The following is a 23896-nucleotide window of genomic DNA, read 5'->3' as shown; positions in this document are numbered from 1 at the left end:
TGTGAAGAGATATAATATTATACCAGAAATACAGGAAATGTGATATATAGCCCACAGTAAGACCAAATCTTTGAATTAGGAAAGATAGTTGTTAAGATCAGGTAAAGACAGTAGTAAGCTTCACAATACATGTTAAAAACAGATGTTATTCACATGTAAGGAAATATGCCTCTTTGTTCTGGGCTCAGGATTTTGGGTAAGAAATTCCACCTGGGCCTCATGCCAGCATAAATAATAAAAGACTACTTCCTGTTAAAAAAAAAACAGATGTTATTCATCATCAACTAAGATTTTCTCAAGTTCTATTTCAGGAAGATAGAAAACAAAAAGTGCATGTGTATGTGCCTGTATTGTACACACATGCTCCTGTACTCCTCAAGGTTAACTGCTTATGATAGCATCACTCTCTCTAGTAGAGTAGAGCATCTGCTGCTGAGAATGGAAGGAGCAGATAGCAGTGACATGAAAGTGATTCAAATATTTGGTAAGACAATAGAGTATACAAACCTTAGTTTTTAGTAACATTTATTATTCTTTGTGAATTCTTTGCTTGAAGAGCCTGGTATACACTGTAAAAACTTTTCCAACCCTTAAGCTTCTTAGGTCAGCATTGCCCACACTTTCATTACTGTGTTTTCCTAATGACATTTCCTACATTAATCACTGAAGCAATCAGAAAATTCTATTAATTTCCCCAACAAAAATTGTATTAAAATCTAACAAAGGGAGAATCTCTATTTAGGTTCATTAATTCTCAATTTTTGACTTTTCTTTTTTCTCCCAGCATAATTTCCTTTGATCTTTAACTGATTTTATTAGATGCTGGGCAAATGAATATGCAATAATTTCTTAATTTTTATGAATTTTTATGTTAGAGGAGTCCTTTCCTTGTTTAGACTGCCACATTATATCATTGAAATTTTTACATAAATGAATATTTTAGAGCCTGACACCAGATTTAATATTTTGCAGGGACATAGTATTATCATTGTATGAAATTGGCCACAATTGAGGTGTCAAGAGTAATAGAATTTACTTTACTAGGAACTTTGGTCTAAAAAGTAAATCTCAAAGAAATAGTTCTGAGGGAGACTATGAAGGATTTACTATTTAATCAAGTTGTTCTTTGTCAGCATGCAACAAAGAAGTGTTCCAGTTGTATCCTAGTTCAATTTATACAAGTGTTGTTCATTGCTGACATGCATAAAGAAACTTATTAAAAATGAAATGTCTCAATAGAACTTTAAAGTGTCTGCCTATATTTTTCATGTTCTTTTCCAATACATTTGCACAGAAGAATGTTTATATTTTAGCATTATTTTGTCATATTTTGCAGCCTATAATGTTAATGTATTTTCAACCAGATAGAAAAATATTACACATAGAATGGAACTATTCATGAGACAAATGTATTAGAACAAAATATCATTTCTATCATGTTTATAAATTATACAATTGCTAGCATCTGTTTTCTGTTAGTCCTTCCCACACATCAACCCCATTGCTGATTATAACAAGATTGGGATTGAAAAATGTTGTAGAATCAGTCCAGAAACTCCATTTGATACTGCATGCAGTTGCTGGAATGTTGATGCAGTTCAAATGGAGAAATGTTTATTGTTTAAGATCTGCTTCTCCATTTGTAGTAATTTATTTCTTAGAGGACTCCATTACTCATGAGGCTATTGTTTCCCTCCTGGATACTTGTGGTGCTGAAACTGTGAATCAGACTAGTGGTTGTGGTTTGCGCCTGTGGAAGGCTGTGTATTGAGCAGTGTGAGAGTTAGGTTAAGTCGCCTCCCCGCTTATTTCTACAATTGAGCAGTCCCTAAAGACAGTTATTTCTTACTGACTCTTTCATTTCCTTCTTTTATACATTATTATTAAACATTTCAGGCATATAAAGGAATATAATGAACAGCTTTGAGCCCACTCATTACTTTGCTTTAAAAATTAACAAGTACAAAGTCCCTCTGAATCCTTTTGTGATCCTATATGCCTCCCTTCCCCAGAGTGGAAGCCACTATCCTAAAATCAATTATTTCCTTGCACAGTTTTTGACTTTTCCAAATGTGTGTGTGTGTGTGTGTGTATCCATAAAATATGTTATTGTTATGCATGTATGTAAATTCCATATGAATGATTGTTTTCATCCTTTATCATTACATTTTTAAATGTATCCATACTGAGGCTTGTACCTCTACCTTACTCAAGTTAATGTCTGTTAATTTTTATACTGTGTGAATACATTAAAATTTATCCATTTTTGTATTTTAGGACATTTAAGTTAGGATAGACACACACACAAGCATTCCAATAAACGTGCTTCATAATGTTTTTGGATATTCTTGGCCTTTTCTGTTCTGTATGGATTTTATGATCAGATTTTCAAGCTCTGTGAAAAATGTTGAAATATTGACTGGAATTACATTGAATTTATAGAATAGTTTAGGAAAATTGACATCCTAACAATACTGAGGCTTGGGAGCCATGAACACAGTATATCTCTCCATTGATTGGGTCTTCATATGTATGTGTTCTTCAATAGTTTTCAAATTTTACGTAAAGAAGTATTGAATTATTTTGCTAGATTTTCTGTTAACTGTGAATAGGATTTTTTTAAAAACTATTTATATTCTGGGCCAGCACTGTAGCATACCAGTTAAAGCCACCACCTGCAACACTGGCATCTCATATGGGTGTCGATGAATGACCCAGTTCCTCTACTTCCAATCCAGCTCCTTGCTAATGGCCTGGGAAAGCAGTGGAAGATGCTCCAAGTGCTTGGGCCCCTGTACCCGCATGATACAGATAAGATAAAGCTCCTGGATCCTGGCTTTGGCTTGGTCCAGCCCTGGCCATTGCAGCCATCTGGGGAGTGAACCAACAGATAGAAGATACCTCATCATTTTCTGTGTCTCTCCCTCTCTGTAACTCTGACTTTCAAATACATAAATCTTTATATATATGTATATATATACATATATAAACACATACATATTTATATTCTAATTCACTGACCTGAAATAGATAAATGCTGTTGGTTTTTGTCTTTTGATCTTGTATCCAGCAGCCTTTTTACCCTCCCGTCTGATTTTTGTAGTTTACCTGTATGTTCACTTTTGTCTCTTCTTTGCAAGGCATTACACATTTTGTATTTCTGATTGCCTTATTATAGTAGCTGAGATCTTCATTACGACACTGAATTAGAAGCAGTAGCTAATTCTAACACATCTCCTTACTTTAAGAGCAATATCTTTATTATATGAGAAAGTATGATGCTTACAATAGAATTTTGGAAAATCATATTTATTATATTCAGTAAATTCCCTTCTGGCCCTATTTTGATAGGAAATTCTATCATAAGTAGGAGCAAAGTATTAGATAGTACTCTTTTCTATATACTAAGATTATTGTTTTCTTTAATTATGAAATGGATTAAAGCTAAAGAGTTTAGTTCAATTATGAATTACATTGATAGATTGATTTAAAAAAAAAAGTTAAACCATTTTAGTGTTCAAGCTTACCTGGTTGTGATTTCTATGCTGGTGTGTGTGTGTGTGTGTGTGTGTGTGTGTCTGTTGGATTTCAAAATATTGGAGATTTTTCAGCATCCCATATGGGTGCCAGTTCATGTCCCAGCTGCTCTACTTCCAATCCAGCTCCCTGCTAATGTGCCTGGGAAAGTTCCCTGAACCCACTTGGTAAACTGTGATGAAGCTCCTGGATCCTGGCTTCAGCCCAGCCCAGCCCCAAGCCTTGCAGCCATTTAAGGGGTGAACCAGCAAAAGGAAGACCAATCTTTCTGTCTCTTCCTCTTTCTTTGTAATTCTGACTTTCAAAATAAATAAATCTTTATTAAAGAATCCACTTATTCCTTATCCCAACCTGCAATTCAATTCTAGTAATTTCATAAAATTTGAGATTTCCCACTTTTCCCTATTCTCTAATACAGTTTAAAATAGAGGTTTTCTGTCCTAAAAATTGACAAAAAGATTCCATATCTTCGCTATTGTGATTTGAGCAGCAATAAACGTTGAGGTACAGGTAACTCTTTCCTATGCTCATTTCGTTTCCCTTGGGTAAATTCCCAAGAGTGGGATTTCTGGGTCATATGGTATATCAATTTTCAGCTTTATTTTTTTAAAGGATTTATTTATTTATTTGAAAGACAGAGTTACAGAGAGGCAGAGAGAGAGAGAGAGAGACATAAAGAGAGAGAGATCTTTCATCTGCTGGTTCACTCTCCAAATGGCTACAATGGCCACAGCTGGGCCAATCTGAAGCCAGGAGCTTCTTCCAGGTCTCCCACGCGGGTGTAGGGGCCCAGGCACCTGGGCCATCTTCCACTGTTTTCCCAAGCCATCAGCAAAGAGCTGGATGGGAGGAAGAACAACCAGTACACAATCTGGCACCCATGTGAGATGCTGGAAACACAGGTAGAGGCTTAACCTACTACACTACAGTGCCAGCCCCCAGGAGTGCTTGGATTTTAGAGAGTTTGGGCCATCTTCTACTGCTTTCCCAGGCCATAGCAGAGAACTGGATCAGAAATGGATCAGCCAGGTCTCATACTAGCACCCATATGGGATGCCGGCACTGCAGGCAGCAGTGTATTAGGGTAATGTTTACCCTACATCCTTGAAAGTGTTTATTGTTTGATTTCTGTATGAGAGCCATCCTAACTGGGGTGAAGTGAAACCTCATTGTGTTTTTGATTTGCATTTCTCTGATGGAACATTTTTTTTAGAAAGCTTTTATTCAATAAATATAAATTTCATAGGTACAGCTTTTGGAATATAGCAGTTCTTCCCCCCATACCTGTCCTCCCACCCCCATTCCCGTCCCACCGCCTACTCCCTCTCCCATCCCATTTTTCATTAAGATTCATTTTTAATTATCTTTATATACAGAAAATAAATTCTGTACTAAGTAAAGATTTCAATATTTTCACCCACACAGACACACAAAGTATAAAGTACTGTTTGAAGACTAGTTTTACTGTTAATTCACGTAGTACAACTCATTAAGGACAGAGGGCCTACATGGGGAGCAAGTGCGCAGTGACTCCTGTTGTTGATTTAACAATTGACACTCTTATTTATGACGTCAGTGATCACCTGAGGCTCTTCACATGCGCTGCCAAGGCTATGGAAGCCTTTTGAGTCCACAACCTGAACATTTTTTCATGTGTCTGTTGGCCATTTAAATTTCTTCTTTTGAAAAATGCCTCTTTTACACTGCAAGCTTAATTGATTTTTATTACCAGAGTTACTGATGGATTTATAGCCTATCATCTCCTTTTGGGTCTCCTATTTTTTTGACAGTGAGAGAGAGAGCGTGGTAGGAGGGAGGGAGGGAAGGAAAGAGAGAGAGAGAGAGGTATTTATCTTCCATTCACGAGTTCATTCCACAAATGGCTGCAAGAGCCAGGGCTGGGCTAGGGTGAAGCTATGAGCCTGGAACTCCATCTGGGTCTCCCATGTAGGTGGCAGAAACTCAAGCACTTAGGCCCACATCTACTGCCTTCTCAGGTGCATTAACACGGAGCTGCATCAGAAACAGTGTAGCCAGGACTCAAACTGGTGTACCAATATGGGATGCAGGCGTCCTCAGCAGTCCTGTGCCACAACTCCTACCCCTTTGGTCTCCTATTTACAGAATTTTTTTCCTTTCACTTTTCCGCTTTCTGTCTTGTCTTTGATTGACAAGTTTTCTTCATTCTTTTGACTCCTCTTCTAGTTAGGAAATTGTATATTCTGTTGCTGTTCTTTGGTGGTTAACTTTAATTTTTTAATATTTCATTAAAATATATCATACACAGGCCGGCGCCGCGGCTCACTAGGCTAATCCTCCACCTTGTGGCGCCGGCACACCGGGTTCTAGTCCCGGTCGGGGCGCCGGATTCTGTCCCGGTTGCTCCTCTTCCAGGCCAGCTCTCTGCTGTGGCCCGGGAGTGCAGTGGAGGATGGCCCAAGTGCTTGGGCCCTGCACCCCATGGGAGACCAGGAGAAGCACCTGGCTCCTGGCTCCGGATCAGCACGGTGCACCGGCCGCAGCACACCGGCCTTGGCGGCCATTGGAGGGTGAACCAACGGCAAAGGAAGACCTTTCTATCTCTCTCTCTCACTGTCCACTCTGCCTGTCAAAATATATATATATATATCATACACAAAAAAGTACAAAAGTCACTAAGTGTACAGCTCAATGAATTGTCAAAGCAAGAATCTCTTGTTAACCACCAGCCAAGTCAAAGTTTAGGATACTACCCTCAGGAGCACCCTCTGTCCCAGCCTCAATTTCCTTCTTCCCTCCCTTTGCCCCAAGTCCACCACTCTAACACTTGCCAAGTTTTTGAAAATTGTAGTGATGTAAACGTACATTATGTATATTCTATGTCTTACTTGTTTTTTGTAAATTTTATTTTTCTTTGAAAGACAGAGTAGCGGAGAGAAAGGGAGAGGCAAAGAAGAGGGAGATGGAAAAGGCAAGAGAGAGAGAGAGAGAGAGAGAGAGGAAGAGGAGAGGGAGAGGGAGAAGGAAGATTATTTTTCATCTGCTAATTCACTCCGCAAATCCCTGCAACAACCATGGCTATTCCAGGCCAAAGCCAAGAGCCCAAAATTCCATGTGAGTCTCTGTTCCAGTGATCTATGTGCCTTCCAGATATATTAGTGGAAAGATGGATAAGAAGCAGAGAACAGACTCAATCCCAGGATCTCTGACATGGAATGTGGGCATTCCCATCATCAGCTTTACCCACTGTAACCACAATACCCACCCAGTCCTTTCACTCAATATTAATTTTTGAGATTCATCCATGTTATGGCACATTTCTATAGATTACCCATTCTATGTAGGTCTTTCACATGGGTGACAGAAAACAATTACTTGAGCCATAAATGCTGCCTCCCAGGGTCCACATTAACAGGAAGTTGGAGTCAGGAGCCAGAGCTTGGGATTGAACCCCGGGCACTCCAATATGGGACACAAGCATTTTAACCAGTATCTTAACTGCTAGGAGAAGCACCCACTCAAGAACATTTATATACATGTTTTTGTTTATCCATTTGCTTGTTTGCACTCCTGTTGAGAAAATACTAAGAAATCTAATTGCTAAGTCACAAAATATACATATATTCAACTTTAATATATAGTATTAAGTAGTTTTCCAAAGTGATTGTATCAATTTACAGAATCAACTGTGTTGTGAGATTTTTCTCTTCATATTTTATCCAAAGCTTATTACTACTGCTGTCAGTATTCTAAATTCTAACCATTCTTGTAAGTGTACAATGCTGTTTCATTTTTTATTTTAATTTGTATCTTCCTGATAAATAATGATACTAAGCACCTTTCAGTATGCATGTGGATAACCTCTTTTGCAAAGTGCTTGTTGAAGTCTGTTGCCCATTTTTCTATTGGATCATGTACATTTTTATTGATTTGAAGAAGTTCTTTGTGTATTCTGAATACAAGCTTTTTTCAGTAATGAAGTGAATATATGAAACCATTCTATAGCATATTTTTTCTCTGCCCTTTGATAAGAAATTCATAGTATTAATGTAATCCAACTTATTATTTTTTGCCATTTGGGTGAGTATTTTAGTTAAATTTTAAAAAATATTTTTCTACCCTAAGATCATGAAACTATTTTTTCATGTTATGTTGTAGAAGCCTTGTCAGTTTTTGTTTACTGTATTATAGCTGGAATGGATTTCATTTTTTTTAACTTTTATTTAATGAATATAAATTTCCCAAGTACAGCTTATAGATTACAATGGCTTCCCCCCCATAACGTCCCTCCCACCCGCAACCCTCCCCTTTCCCACTCCCTCTCCCCTTCCATTCACATGAGGATTCATTTTCGATTCTCTTTATATACAGAAGATCAGTTTAGCATACATTAAGTAAAGATTTCAACAGTTTTCATTTGTAGGATAAAGTACAGATCATCTTTTTCTAATAATTTTTTCTAAATTATTCAGTTTCCCAGAATAGTTTAATTTAAAACATTAGTCTTTTCCTACATGTTTTTAGTATCATCTTTACCATACATCAAATGTCCTAAAGTGTGTGGCTCTTTGGCTTATTTGCCATGGTGTCAATATCCACTGACTAAAATACATAACTTTGTAATAAGTCTTGCTATCATCAATAGTACCTCTTCTCTCCTTGTTTTATTTTTTCACCTTTTTGGTACTCTCACACACATATAAACACTGGCACACACACACACACACACACACACACAACTAACTTCTGAGATGTGAATTGGTGTTACATTGAATCTACAAAAAATTTGGGAGAAACTTGACATCTTTCAGAATTAAAATTTCTAGACCATGAGCATGATATATGGTTCATTTATACAGGTCTTCCCTAATTTTTCTCATAAAGTTTTGTAATATTTAGTATAGGCATTGCACATAATATGTTAAATACTTTAGTAGATATGTGATATTATGTAATTATAAGTGGTATTTTTAAATGTTCAAATTTATTCCTATGTATATTAGACTGGTATTTATAATTTCCCTAAATTTGTATAGCAATTCTAGTCATTTATCTATATAGATTATTTGGGGTGTTTTTATATGTACCCTAGTTCTATTTTTTAATAACAATGACTTTGTTCCTTTGTTTTTATACATTTTATTTTTCTTATTTCACCAGCTAGGGCTCTAGAATCATGTGGTATAAAATGATGATTATAAGCATTCTTTCTCAGTCTCAGTAATATTTTACATCTAACTATTGAATATAATGTTTACTGTGTTTTTATAGGATTTAAAGTTCTTTTTAGTCTTATTTGCTATAAATTTTTATCTTGAATGAGCATTTACTAGTTTATCACATATTTATATACTTACTGAGATAATCATATGATTCTTTATTCTATAGATGTGGTGGATTACATTAATAGATTTTCAAATATTAATCATGTATTCCTGAAATAAACAGAAAATGATCATGCATTACTTCTGGTTATGTAATGCAAGATTTGGTATTTTGATATTTTGCTTAAGCTTCTGCATCCATATTCATGACTGAGATTGGCCTGTGTTTTTTTCTTTAGAATACCCTTTTCAAAATTTTATGTCGGGGTTATGTTGACCTCATAAAGCACATTGTGTTTCCTCTTTTCTTATTCTTTATAAGTTTATTGAAGACTGGCAGTTTTTCCCCCTTTAAAGTTTTCTATATTTACAAGTGAAGTCATGAGACTTAAGTCTTTTTATAGTATGTGTTTTATTGTGTATTATTTTTCCATTTTTTTCTTGCATTTTATTTTTAAGTTGTGATTTTCTAGGAATTTGTCCTTTTCATCAAATACTCCAAACCTGTTGAAAACAAGTTGAATATCTTCTTATGATGATTTATGTTTGAAATACCTATAGCTGTGTTACCTTTTCATTCCTGATTTTGGTTATTTGGCCTGTTGTATTTTCTTCTTGATCAGTCTTCATCATCAATTTTTTTGGTCTGTGAAAAAACATATAGCATTAGCTTGCTGATCCTTTCTATGTTCCTATTTTATTACTTTAAGCTCTTAGTATTATTTTCTTGCCTCTGTTATCATTAACTTTACTTTGCTCTTCTTTTTTGTAAATTCTTTGGATGGATGCTTAGGTCACTGTTTTTCAGCTGATTCTACTTTCTGTCTTACAAATATTCCTGTACACATGGATTTAGTTACATTACACAAGTCTTGATATGTGATCCTTTCATTTTCATTCATTTCAAACTATTTTCTAAGTTCGATGGAGATTTCTATTCTGTTCTATAGTTGATTCAGAAGTATATTTCTTGATCTCCAAACATATATAGATTTCATAATATCCTTGGTCACTGATTTCAAGTTGAATTCATAGTGGAGAGAAAACAACCTATATATGATATCAATAGTATGAAGTATGCTGAGACTTGTTTTATAACCCTTACATGGTTAATATTTGAAAGGTATATTTTATAGTCATCTAATAAAATATTCCATATATGTCAATTAGATCCAATATGTTAATCACATTGCTCAAATATTCTATACCCTCCCTGATTTGTGCTCAGCTGGTTCTCAGTTAATAAGAGAAGGAAGCAGTAACGTCTTTGTGATTGTGAACATGTCCTTTTCTTTTCCGTTCTCTCAGTTGTGCTTCATATATTTGGCTTAATGTTTTTTCAGTGTTGGAAATTTCTTAGCCTTCATCTATCCAAATATTTTTTTCCTGCCCTCATGAGGTGGACAAAGCTCTAAGTATGGAGCCTGCTAGCTCACTCCACCCTAACAGACACTTCTATAGGAAAAGCATCCTTAAATATCGTGATCACCTCTCTAGGCTTTTTTTTCTCCTTGGCACAGTAATTCTTAAATGCTTTTTAAACTCCAGTAACTTCCAAAATATTTTTAAGATATATTTGGGCCAGATTTCTAGTTCTCATCAGGAGGCAATAGTAAAAATTACTTTGGTCAGTATTACTGGGAACAGAATCGTACCTCTAAGTTTTCATAAGCCTATGTGACAATCTCTTAACTAACTCCTGAATAATACAAAGCTTTAAAAATATTTCACTGAGGGTGCTCAATCTAATATATTATAATTATTAGAGAGTATTCTCTATTTCCACATTGTTTTTCACTCTCAAATTTATCATTATTTTATTATCATCATTATTGTTTTGTCATCCAAAGGAACTAGCAGGGGAAGCTTATTAGTCACCACTTTGCTGAGATCACCCTCTTTTAAGGGTTCTAGCTTTCTGCAGGAGTTTTAATTTGACTTCCTATCTCATGGACCCAAGACTTTCTCTTTTTTCCCTTTGTGGACATAAATACACAAGCCTGTAGTCAATACTGAGTCTAAAAACCCTTGAGGCCGCCAGAGGATTGACTCATATGCTTACCACTTTGGCTCTTGGCATCTTATTTGCTTCTGGAACTTGAAGATTTCTTTTCCGTGTGTGTTAAGATATTCATTTTTAAAAATTGTTGCTTTATACCAATATTTCTAACGGATTATGTTGATATAGTTTAAGAATAGCCTGTTCAGGGGCTGGTGATGTGGTGCAGTGGGTTAAGTCCCTGTGACTTCCACATCCCATCTCCAAGTGCCATTTGGAGTCCTGGCTTCTCTTCTGATCCAGCTCCCTGCTAATGCACCTGGGAAGGCAGTGGAAGGCTCAAGTACTTGGGTATCTTCCCCTCATGTGGGATACTGGGTGTTGGGGAGTTACACAGTGGATGGAAATAAATCAATCTCTCTCTCTCTCTCTCTCTCTCTCTCTCTCTATTTCTCTCTCCCTCCCTTTCTCCCTCCATCCCTCAACTAAATAAATAAATATTAAAAAAAAAAGCCTAGGGGCTGGCACTGTAGCACAACAGGTTAACGCCCTGGCCTGAAGCGCCGACATCCCATATGGGCGCGGGTTCTAGTCCCGGCTGCTCCACTTCCAATCCAGCTCTCTGCTATGGCCTGGGAAAGCAGTGAAAGATGGCCCAAGTCCTTGGGCACCTGCACCCATGTGGGAGACCCAGAGGAAGCTCCTGGCTCCTGGCTTCGGATCGGTGCAGCTCCGGCCATTGTGGCCAACTGGGGAGTGAACCAGTGGATGGAAGACCTCTCTCTCACTCTCTCTCTCTCTCTCTGCCTCTCCTCTCTCTATGTAACTCTCAAATAAATAAATAAATCTTTAAAAAAAACAGCCTAGTCTTTCATTTTGCTTATACTTTTCTCTAGTTCTACCATTTGTAGGCTGTATGCTTAGGATTTTATAACTGTACAAAACAGTATGTGGAAATGTTTGGCTCTAGTTGATCTAGTCAGCACTGATTTGATGAGGTTTGCACAGTTAGTTTCCTAATCTCAGAAAGGACTGCAGAGTTCAGTTTTGGTGTCTTTAGAGAGACTATTAAGAGGAGCAGAACTACAATCTCAGGTTCTCTATATAAACTGAAATTATAAATTAGATTATCAGAGATGCAGAACCAAAATATAGGGACCAGGAACGATTTCATGATCATTTGCTCTGAGCTATCACTAAGGCTGAGGGTTACCATTCAGAAATACTTTTTCTGTGTCCCAAACTTTTCCTTACAAACTGTTGATGTCACACATAGCTTTCCATGCATTCTTTGACCCATTCCAGTCTGGCTCCATAACTAGAATTTTATCAGTACAGCTTTTTGTAAATTCACTAACAACTTCCATGTTGATAAATCCAATAGGCACTTCTCTGCATGTGTCTGACTTGACCTCTCAGCAGTATTAAATACAGTGAAGCACTCCTTCCTGGGAAAGTACCCTCTGTATTTCAGTTACATCAGGATCTCCTGCATTTCTTCCTATCACTCACTGCCCTCTCCCTCCCAGTCACCTTTGTAGTTCCTCTTTTTCTACCTGATTTTATTTGTAATTTGATTTTTAATTGACAATAGTTAAATATAATTATAGTGGCCATTTTGGCCTTTAGCAACTGAATATTTCAGAACTTATTCCTGGAGCTCTAGGCTTTCTTTTTAAGGCTATCAACCAGTTCTATGTCTTTATATAGCACCTATATGCTAGGATGACTGTTAATTTTATATCCCCACACCTAGCCTGTCAGAATCATATATCTCACTGCTTAATCAACAGCTTCACTTGGCTCTGTAGTCTCTTAACATTCATCTTAAGATTTGATCTTCCACTCTTATTGTTCTTTTGACCTTTCCTATTCTATTAATAGCAGCATTACCCACTTTTCTAAGCAAAACACTTATTTTTCCCTTTCCTCATATCCAATCTTGAGGAAGTCCTTTTGATATTACCTCTAAGACCTATCTCAAACCTGTTCAATGGCTCTGTGAGATGTAAATATTATTACCACTATTGTGTACTTACATAAGCACAGATTAGGAGAGCACATTAGAAAGTTGCCAAAGGGTACAGAGCTACTAAGCTGAGGAATCAGGTATGTAGATATCTTCATTTAAAATCCATTACTCGCCGGCGCCGTGGCTCAATAGGCTAATCCTCCACCTTGCGGCGCCGGCACACCGGGTTCTAGTCCCGGTCGGGGCACCGGATTCTGTCCCGGTAGCCCCTCTTCCAGGCCAGCTCTCTGCTATGGCCAGGGAGTGCAGTGGAGGATGGCCCAGGTGCTTGGGCCCTGCACCCCATGGGAGACCAGGAAAAGCACCTGGATCCTGGCTCCTGCCATCGGATCAGCGCGGTGCGCCGGCTGCAGCGGCGGCCATTGGAGGGTGAACCAACGGCAAAGGAAGACCTTTCTCTCTCTGTCTCTCTCTCTCACTGTCCACTCTGCCTGTCAAAAAAAAAAAAAAAATTAAAAAAAAAAATCCATTACTCTAGGGACGGTATTTAGTGTAGTAATTAAGATGCCAATTAACATATATGTGTCCCATATCAGAGTGTATGGGTCTGAACTTTGGCTCCAGCGCCTGACTCTAACTTCCTGCTAATGTAGATCTTGAGGGGCAGCAGGGATGGTTCAAGAACTTGAGTCCTTGCCACCCACATGGGAGAACTGGATTTAATTGTTTCAGGCACTTGGAAAGTGAACCAATGAAAGATAATGTTTTGTCTTTCTCTCTCAAATATTTTTTTTAAATCCACTACTCTTTCCATTAGACCTCAGCCTTCAAAGAATATTTGTGAATAAATTAGTAAACAAATTGATCCAGATTATAATAAAATCCATAACCATGGTTTTATCAGAAAAATATTACTACTTACTGAAAAATAATCTGGTTTCCTATGGAATATATTAATAATATCTTAGTACATGTTAACATATAAAACCAGTCTCAGAATTTGAGACTGTGAAATAGGCTTCGAGATCACTCCCTATTTCCTTTAAGGATATATGGCCAATTATGCCCTGACCTATTGCATTCTTTCAATGTGCCTTTATGCTACTTCTCCTATTCTAACAAAAGCATCCGATCAAGAAAGATGTTGGCTTCTCAATGGTCATGACTTCATTAGTGTTCAACACATCTCATCAAAAAGTCAAGGGGACAGAAAAGAGAACATCAGCAAAGCCAGGATACATCATCATTATATTGGCTAAATGAAAAGCATTTCAAAATAAGACTATGTTTAATCAACCAGAAGTCATATAAAATGTTTAAAATAAATGTAATTATTGATAGTATGATCAGAGAAACTACTTGATTGTCATCATTGGCAGATTTACATTTGTATATTGTGATTTTTATTACAAAGTTGTTATGTGTCCTATTATTAAACTTGTCTTCTTGAATAAATTTAGGGTACTGTTTTACTGGATTCCCCCCCCCCAATGATTTCTGGAAGTTTCATAAAATCCCTACAACATCATCTGTGATCTAACTGTATTTTTAGTAAAACTCCCTTGGCATTAGTTTGACATCCATTTTATTTCTGAGCCTTGAATGCCATTATAATGCTATAGACTTTTCAAAATCAATTTGACTTACAGTTTATTTTATATTCAGAGATTTAACTACTCTTCCCCCTTTTTTACAGAGTTCCCTATCTGTTTACTCAGATGTTAGAGATTGTGACATTTTGTTTATATGAAATGTTTATAAGTATTTTGTTTAAAATATTAATATAGACTAGAAGTTGGGATCCATGTAAAGGATGAATGCTGGTTTAACACAATATGTTAACACATTGTCTTTGACTTTTCCACAGAGCTCTGTACCATGGAGTGTGGTAGCCATGGGGTCTGCTCAAGGGGAATTTGCCAGTGTGAGGAAGGCTGGGTGGGACCAACGTGTGAAGAGCGCTCCTGTCATTCTCATTGTGCTGAGCACGGTCAGTGCAAAGATGGAAAATGTGAGTGCAGCCCTGGATGGGAGGGCGACCACTGTACAATCGGTAAGTCACCTTACTGTTACCAAATAAATTGGATTACTTGAAGAAATAAAAAGTAGAGGGAGTCATTTGCCAAGTTTTTAGTAGAATTTGAGTTTGGAGTAGAGGAGGAAAAGGAAGGTTGGCTATAAGTTTGAAAGTTTTGTGATCTTCAAGGTTTCTTCTTTTGTTGACTGTATCCTACCTGTATCTTGTGTGGTTCCCTTTCTCATTACTTCAGTGTTCCTTGTTTTCTGCTTTCAAGTGCTTTGAGTTACTTAAATGAAAGATGATACATTGGAATAATGTGTCATTAGTTAATAAGAGAAGTTCTTTGACTGTGAAGGTAACATTCACTGACCATTTTTCCTTTTGAAAAGTATAGGTTGTTTTGGTTGAAAGCACTTAGAGGCAATTTCATTAAATGGGACTGTTTTAACAGGGGCCATTCAATATCATTAGAGGCTGTCTTTAATGTATATGGGGAAGGCACTCCTGACCTATCAGCAAGTGGAACATCTGTGTTGAATTGTTTATCTCGTAGTGCAGAGAGTTTGTAGAAGCATCCATCCTATCTCACCACTTGTCACTAATTTCACACATTTCCAGGACATTGCCTAGGAGAACAATCTGTGGGCATGGGAAGCCTGTGTAATAACTAAGCTATCATGTGGTCTTCAGAGTAGAAAGGACACAAATAATAATTAAGAGTTCCATTTATAAAGTTTTTTTCTTTTTCTTAAAAATAAAAACAATAGAAGACATGTACACACAGCTGCCACCAAGGTTTCAAGCATATACACAGAGACAAGTAGGATTCCCACTGTGCAGCTAAGGAAAATGGGTCATGGAGTACTCTCGTGGCATGCTGTGATTGCACAGAAAATTCATGCAAAGAAAAGTGAGCCTCTACATACACAATCCATTGTTTGTGGGCTTCCCCCCCCCCCCAAGTACACTGCGCTTTTAGCTTTCATTTTTAGGTGAAAGTATTTTGTTATAATGGCTGGAACCTGCCAAAGTAATGTATAATATATATAATATATATATAACATATAATCTTAATAAACCCCATTACTACTCTACTAGAGGTACAGTAAGTCTTGTTCTGTGACTGTGAAAAATATTTAAGATTCATTAAAAAGGTGGTGAGGAGTAAGATTCAGATGCAGCTTAAGTAATTGCATTCCGGCACTACAGTAAGTTTATTGCCTTCACATAAGAGGATTTAAATATTGTGACGATCACCAAAGGTGGTTACTGCAGAACTCCCTTCTGAAGATATTACTTATAAGAAGTTGAAGCGAGTGCTGTTTCACAGGAGTTATTACTGAGATGTAAAAATGCAGTTCTTATACTTTTAATGAAATATGACACTTTTTAAGGCAGCCTAATAGAGTTTCTTGCAGAAAAGTCATTAATATCTTTCCCACAGAAAATATTATTCATAAACTACACAAGCCAGTATACCAACTTTTGAGCTGCAGGCATTTCAGCAGTTCACAGTTTGCTGTTCTCCTCCCAGGCAACAGATGGTAAACCATTAGTACATGTTGTATAGCTTTGGTCTCCCAGAAACTCATTCAATCACTCTTTTCTTCCCCTTTTAGCTCACTACTTAGATGCAGTCCGAGGTAAGATTTTTCTCACTAGCTTTATAGCAGAAATATATTTTAAACAGAAAATATGTCTGTGGGAAAGGAGGGGTGGTATTTTGGGGAGTTTGGCTTTTTTTTTCTTTAGGAGTTTTTGTTTCTTTTTTTTTCCTTTCTGTTTTGCCAATCTATTTAAGCATAGTACAGTCAGCTTCATGCTATCATAGTCAGACCAAAAGGTAATTTGTTTCTCTGACATTTAAGAATCACTTTTTGTCACAGTAGAGAATGAACGGATAAGCAGTTTGAGAACTAGTTTTCCATGACTTGTGTGTGTGTGTGTGTGTCTGTATCTGTGCATGGGTAGGGGGAGGTTGTAACACAGATAATTACCAAATAAACTCAGTTTAGGAGGACAGCTGAATCTTTTCTTTAACATACCAATATATGAGTACACTTCAAAACTTTCATGGAAAAAAATGAATTAAAGATAAGTTTATTTTGGTGTGAAAAATTTGAAATCCATGTATAGTTCTGAAAGTGCACATTTTCCATGAAATTTTTAAAGACCTCTCGTAGCTCTAAGTGTATAGACAAGGAGTCTTAAGTCCTTACAAAATGGAAAAAAATTATCTGCCCTCCAGGCATTTAGCTGCCTCTGCCAGAGACAACAAGGGCTTCCTACAGATATCCCGTTGCCTTTCATTATTTTAGCTTCAGAAGTTGATTATATCCCAAATCATCCCTAATTTCTCCTTACCCATTGTACACCATTAGAATGGAACCACACAATGTCCCTTCTAAAACCTACATATATTCATCATTTCCCCTGTCTTGAGCATATTATAGACACAAAACTTTTTATATTTTTAATAGTCATCTGTCATTTCAACTTTTTTTTTCTTTTTCTAGTCTATTGATAGTTGCTTGAAAAATTATTTGGAAGGTACACTGGGTTACTTCTACAGATTTTGTGAAACTAATTTTTTACTCCTCTACTTACTGAATTTTCTTTCAAAAACATAAAGTGAAAAGAGTATTGATTGGTCTATCCCCCATAAAATTCGAGCCTGGTCTTGTATTTCTACTGGGAAAAGATCTAGATGATATATGCTATTACTACTGTATCCTTTCACATCCCACCGAGCACTTCGCACACGCACAGGTTACCATGTGATAGAGCTTAACTCTGAACTATTGGTGAAATGACAGGGCATCCTTGAGAAACTAGAAGTGTAATAAGGGCCCATTGTCAGTGTTGGTGTTTTATCAATGAATTAAAGTCATTTAAATGGTGAACTTTACTATTGATTATATTTTTCCAGTCATTCTCTAGAGTTCTGAAAGTCTAAATCTGATATGCATTAATTTCATAAACATTTGTTGAGGATTTAATATTTTTGTTACCGGCATGATATGCTAACTTCTGACAGAGATACCAGAGAAGTTAAGGATTTTCAATCCTTAGTCGTCAATTCAATAGCAGTCTTGAAGAGCTGAATAGATGCAAAGCAACTGCAGCACATTTCTAAGGCACCACATGAGCAAACACTTAAGGGTGTGTTCTGAGCCAGTACCAACATACTTTAAGTCCTGAAGCAATACATCACAAGAGAAAATCAGCATAAGCTTGAAGGAGTTGGGCAAAATTTCTCTTCATAGAAACTTCTGACTTGTTCCAACTTACTGACCATGACTGGATCCAGAATCTTCCATCCAGTTTTGATTGAAATGAGGAAGTACATTTTTCAAGGAAAAAGAAAGCATGTCTTCTCCCCACCATAGTTTTCTTCCTATCTAAACCGGAGGTTGGGAATTGGGGTTAGCATTAATAATGCTTAATTGGCTCTCTTAGGAAAAGCACTACAAACTGATAACAAGTTCCCTAGGAAGGATATGCAGGCAAGCAAGCAAGTTTTCTTCCATGTATTCAACACAGCGTCTGAATGAGTGATGAGATACTGCTCTATAGGCAAACGTGTCATTGTTGGTCAATACCACTCCGATGTCTTTGTGATTGTTAGTGATTGTTTCTCTCTGCTGTCTTTTCAGATGGCTGCCCAGGGCTCTGCTTTGGAAATGGGCGATGCACCCTGGATCAAAATGGTTGGCACTGTGTGTGTCAGGTGGGTTGGAGTGGGACAGGCTGCAATGTTGTCATGGAAATGCTTTGTGGCGATAACTTGGACAATGATGGAGGTAAGTCACTTATAACAGATTTATGTATGAAAGGAATAGCCCAGGCCGGCGCCGTGGCTCAATAGGCTAATCCTCCACCTAGCGGCGCCGGCACACCGGGTTCTAGTCCCGGTCGGGGCGCCGGATTCTGTCCCGGTTGCCCCTCTCTGCTGTGGCCAGGGAGTGCAGTGGAGGATGGTCCAAGTGTTTGGGCCCTGCACCCCATGGGAGACCAGGAGAAGCACCTGGCTCCTGCCTTCGGATCAGCGCGGTGAGCCGGCCACAGCGCGCCAGCCGTGGTGGCCATTGGAGGGTGAACCAACGGCAAAGGAAGACCTTTCTCTCTCTCTCACTGTCCACTCTGCCTGTCAAAAAAAAAAAAAAAGGAATAGCCCAGCCTCTAGCACAGTGGTGACCAATCTGTGCCACGTGTGATAATTAGGAATCACCAGTAAAAATGATATTGAGGTATATAGGGTCATACTATTTTTTAAACCTCAATAAAAGCTGCATTTTATTGAATATTTGCTGTGGTTAGATAATACTCAAAATTCTTTTTATGCATCATATCACATTTAAATCTCACTATAACACTTTGGAGTATAGGTACTATTGTTTTCCCTATTTGTAGATAGGAAAACTAATGCTCAGGGAAGGGGTGGCAGGTGACTTCCCTATAGCCATACATCTAGAGAGTAATAGACCCATGGTTCCAGTTCAGGGATGCGTGACTTCAGAGTCTGTTTTTAACTACTTCACCATGTTGCCTCCCATACCCATGGCATTTATCACACTAAATTAAATTAACATACCACTATTCAAGCTGTCAGATGCTAGTGTAGTTTGTACTACACATACTGTGAAATGTTTTTCTTTATTCTTATGTAGAGCTCCCTCTTGTGTCTCTACCTTTTATTAACACTACGTCTTTCAAAGGACACAGCATCAAGACAATTCAAGGTAGAATTTTTTTTGTATTTAATTCAAGAGCTGCACTTGATGTTTTAAAAAGGCATATGTGGAAGTACAAGCATTGTGGTGCAGTGAGTTAAGCCTCTGCTTTGTGGTGCTTGTATCCCATATCAGAGTGACTATTCAAGTCCTGGCTGCTCTGCCCATCCAGCTCCCTCCTAATGTGTCTGGGAAGGCAGCAGAAGATGGCCCAAGTGCTTGATTCCCCAGACCCAGATGGAGTTGCTGGCTCCTGGCTTCAGTCTGGCCCAGACTGAATGGCCAAATGGCCAAATGGCTCTTGTGGCCATTTGAAGAATGAATCAGTGGATAGAGGATCTATGTGTGTATGTGTGTGTGTGTCTATCTGTATTTCTCTGTCACTCTGCCTGCCAGATAAATAAGTCTTTTTTAAAAAAGTCACATGTAGCTTCAAGGCCTGAGGGTAACAATCAGACTTCAAAATAACCCAAGCCACCCCCTCTAAGATATCCTAAAACAAACAAAAAAATCCTCACTTTCCCTATACTTTCTACTCAAGGAAACATAAAAACGTTTTTGCTAATTCCAGTATATTAGCTTAAGATGAAGTCAATTATTAAATTTGACTCTTCAGATTTCTATATTTCTTAGAGAATGGCAGGCCATGTCGCTTGAATCCAAACATGAAGATTACTTAAATAAATAAGGTAACAGTCATAATATAAGTACCAAATTGGATATGAGTTTCTTCCTTTTTCCAGCTAGTATTTAACCTTAGAAAGTTATAGGACTTTATGAAAATTAAATGAAAGCAACTTTGTGAATAAGAACACAGAGCTTTGAAGATAGACTTTCTGGATTCAAATACTAGCTCTGGCTCTTATTTACTGACTATATGATTTGGGATAAGTTTCTTGATAATTCTATGCCCCAAAATTCCCTTATATCTACAATGACGCTGATATATTTACTGTCTGATTGTGTGATTATAAGTATTAAATGAAATCATCACAGTGAACTTGTTAAAAGGTAATAAACATGCCCCCCAACACACACACACACACAAACACACACACTTACAACTTAGATCAAAGCATATTCTGTAGTCAGGGTTTACTATTTACCAGGTATTGTGCTGAGTCCTTGATGTGAATTCTTTTATTTAATCCCCATGATGTAGGAAATGATATTGACAAATTAGGGAACAGATATAAAGGAGTTAAGTAAGTTGCTAAAGATCCTACAGCATGCAAATGATAAATCCAGAGTATAAACCTAGTGGTCAGCTTCATTGCAAAAAGGATTTTGTGTAGTAATAAGATTTTTTTCAGTTTATGTGTTAATTAAAAGATTATACTCAGAAAATACATTAACAGCTTATTCAATTATAATTTCTGTTTTAGTTAATATTGAGGCCAAATAAGTTTTCTGCCTTAGTAAAGTAACAAAAATAATTGAATATTTAATTATCAAGCATTTTTATGGCCTTAAGTTCACCTCAAGGCAGCCAAAAATGATTAATGAGTGCATTGATTAAATATTAATGAATGGATGGATTATCAATTCTCAATGTTTATATGTAGGCATAGGAGGTATAGAAGATTTTACTGAATGTGTATTGACCTCTAAATATTCCTTGAAAACTGTGTATCTATATGCAAATTAAAAATCAAAGACCTTGATATGAATTCAGTGTTTTTTTTTTTTTTTTATGGTGCCTCTTTAAGGAGCGCAAGGGAAGTCTCCTTGAGAATTCCAATTACCATTTTTTCCTTTAGTAGGATTAAGATGATATAATATTGATAATAAATATAGATTCAGTTCTACTTTGAGATGGAAAGATGGATTGAATAACCCCCGAAAGCCCCATGACTAGGATTTTAGGCCAATAATTCCATTTTATACTGTTTAAATATTATCCCCTAAGAATGCATAAAATGCCCTTCATTGGTGGTCTTGGCTTCTAGCTATCTAGAATGGCTGGATTCATTTATCTGAATATGACTAATAATTGCTGTCAGTATACTTGTTTGTGCATGTGTATATATGTGAGTATTTGTTTAAATTAAATCATAAAGCACCAACTGAACCTTTTTGAAAAAAAAAGTGGTCCTAATTTTTAAAATGTAATTCTGAAGAAATCTTCCTTATCAAAAAAAAATCACTTTCAAGTAGTTGTTTCAAGTAGCTCTTACCTGATTATGGCTGATACTTAAAGAATGGCGGAAGCTTTTTTTTTCATTCTAATAAGCTTTGAATATTCATTAGTATTCCTGCAGCTTTGACTTTATTTACCTTCTGATTCAATGCATTGTGACTCTTTGTAACTAATTGGCCTGCACTGAGTATGTGGGTGACACAGCTGGTGTAGAAACTACCTAAGAGCTCCTTGAATAGCAAAAACAGGACAGAGAACAAATAATCTTTGGATTTTCTTTCTTAACATGACAGAAAGAAAGTTATCCTATGGGTTGTATATATAAGACCTAATTACTATAAATGAATCAAGCCTATCATTTATTCTTTAGTTAACAAGTACCTACCACGTGCACAACACTATGCTTGGAGCACCACATTTTCACTTGTTAATAATGCATCCTAATTTGGGATTTAGAAAATATGATTGGGGCTGGCATTGTAGCATATCAGATAATGTCACCTCCTGTAATTCTAGCATCCCATATGGATGCTGGTTCATGTCCCTGCTGATCCATCTCCAATCTAGTTCCCTGCTAATATGCTTAGGAAACAGAAGACGGCCTAATTACTTGGGCCCCTACACCCCTGTGAGAGGCCCGAATGAAGCTTCTGGCTCCTGGCTATTGGCTTCTGGCTTTGGCCCAGCCCAGCCCTGGCTATTGTGGCCATCTGGGGAGTGAAACAGCAGAAGCAGATCTCCCTCTCTTCATCTCTCTCTCTCTATATATAACTCTGCCTTTCAAATAAACAAGTAAATCTTTACAGAAAATAAACTTCAATGTTAAAAAAAGAAAACATGATCACCATAGATTAGATGCAGATATGAATTGGCATGATAAGAATGGCTAAAAAGGAGAGAATGTCCAACATGGGAAGCAGTCCACACAGCAGACTCATAGAATGACAATCGCTTTAAGTAACACTTTGACCTCAGAATCAGCCCATAAGGCTTCCTGGTCTGGCTGAAAGGCCTGTGAGAGCATTTCAAGCATGGAAAGGCAAGACACTGTGGCAAAAAAAAAAATGTTCTTCATGGAGGATCTCTGTGAGTGAGATCCCAGTGGAAAGAAGGAGGTACTTTTCTCTGAAGAGAGGAGAGAACTTCCAATTTGCTTATGGTTTTGTCCAAACACTGACAGCGTTTGTGGACTCAAAAGGCTTCCATATCCTAGGCAGCTCATTTCAAGAGTCTTAGATGATCACTAATATCATACATAAGAGTGTTAATTGTTAAGTTAACAAGAGTTACTGTGCACTAATTCCCCATGCAGGACCTCTGTCCTCAATGAGTTGTATTGAGAGTTAACTGTAAAACCAGTTATCAGTTTTGTGTGTATGTGTGTGTGTGTGTGTGTGTAAATTGTTGAAATCTTTACTTAGTATAGAGTTGGTCTTCTGTGTACAAAGTTAATTGAAAATGAATCTTAATGGAGAATGGGACTAGCAAGGGGAGAGGGAGGAGGAGGAGGAGTGGGAGTGTGGGTGGGAGGGCTGGTATGGTGGGAAGAATAACTATATTCCTAAAGTTGTGCTTGTGAAATATGTATTCCTTAAAAAATAAATTTGAAAAAAAGTGTAAATGTTATACTGAGTCAAAATAGTTAAAACAAAGGATAAAGAGGAGAAACTAAAACTATCAGGCATTAAGGAATACTTCAAACCTACAGTAATTAAAACAAAGTAGTAGTGATGTAAGAAGAGACAGACCAATACAATCAAATAAAAACCTTTGAACACACTCACATACAGATAAAAATTTAATATATTATAATTATAGTATTAAAATCAATGGAGAAAAGAAACATTATGAAATAAAAGATGCTGGGACAACTATTCAAAAAACACATAGATTTTCAATTCATACCATTTACCAAGAGAATAAGATAAATAAAAACACCACAAAAAAAGTTTAAAAAAAAAGCACTCTGGGTGGATTAATGGGTTAAAGATGATAGAAAACTCAAGCAGAATTAGAAGAAAATATAAGTGACAGATCTTAAAAGAGGAAGAACTTCTCAGACATAAAAGCAAAAGAAGAAATCATAATGGGGGAAAAACAACAATTTTAGTAAAAATTCAAAATATATTTATGTTTGACTAAATTTATAGATTACTTAGAGATTTATGAGGGCATTTCAAAAAGTTCATGGA

General features: G+C 37.0%; 1 protein-coding gene across 7 annotated transcripts in view; it reads left to right on the top strand.

The window, feature by feature from the left end:
• The window catches only part of TENM1 (teneurin transmembrane protein 1), an 867710-nt gene that overhangs the window by 659218 nt on the left and 184596 nt on the right, over window positions 1-23896 (top strand). For all 7 annotated transcript variants that reach the window (XM_051827786.2, XM_051827790.2, XM_051827788.2 and 4 more), the window contains 3 exons: window positions 14679-14864; window positions 16451-16474; window positions 18488-18634. In XM_051827786.2, coding sequence (XP_051683746.1) covers window positions 14679-14864; window positions 16451-16474; window positions 18488-18634 — 357 coding nt within the window. The remainder of the gene's footprint in view (window positions 1-14678; window positions 14865-16450; window positions 16475-18487; window positions 18635-23896) is intronic.

Source organism: Oryctolagus cuniculus, chromosome X, assembly GCF_964237555.1.
Source record: "Oryctolagus cuniculus chromosome X, mOryCun1.1, whole genome shotgun sequence".
NCBI classification, from domain to species: domain Eukaryota; kingdom Metazoa; phylum Chordata; class Mammalia; order Lagomorpha; family Leporidae; genus Oryctolagus; species Oryctolagus cuniculus.
Note: the sequence above shows the minus strand (reverse complement) of the source record. Positions and strands in the feature narration are given on the sequence as shown.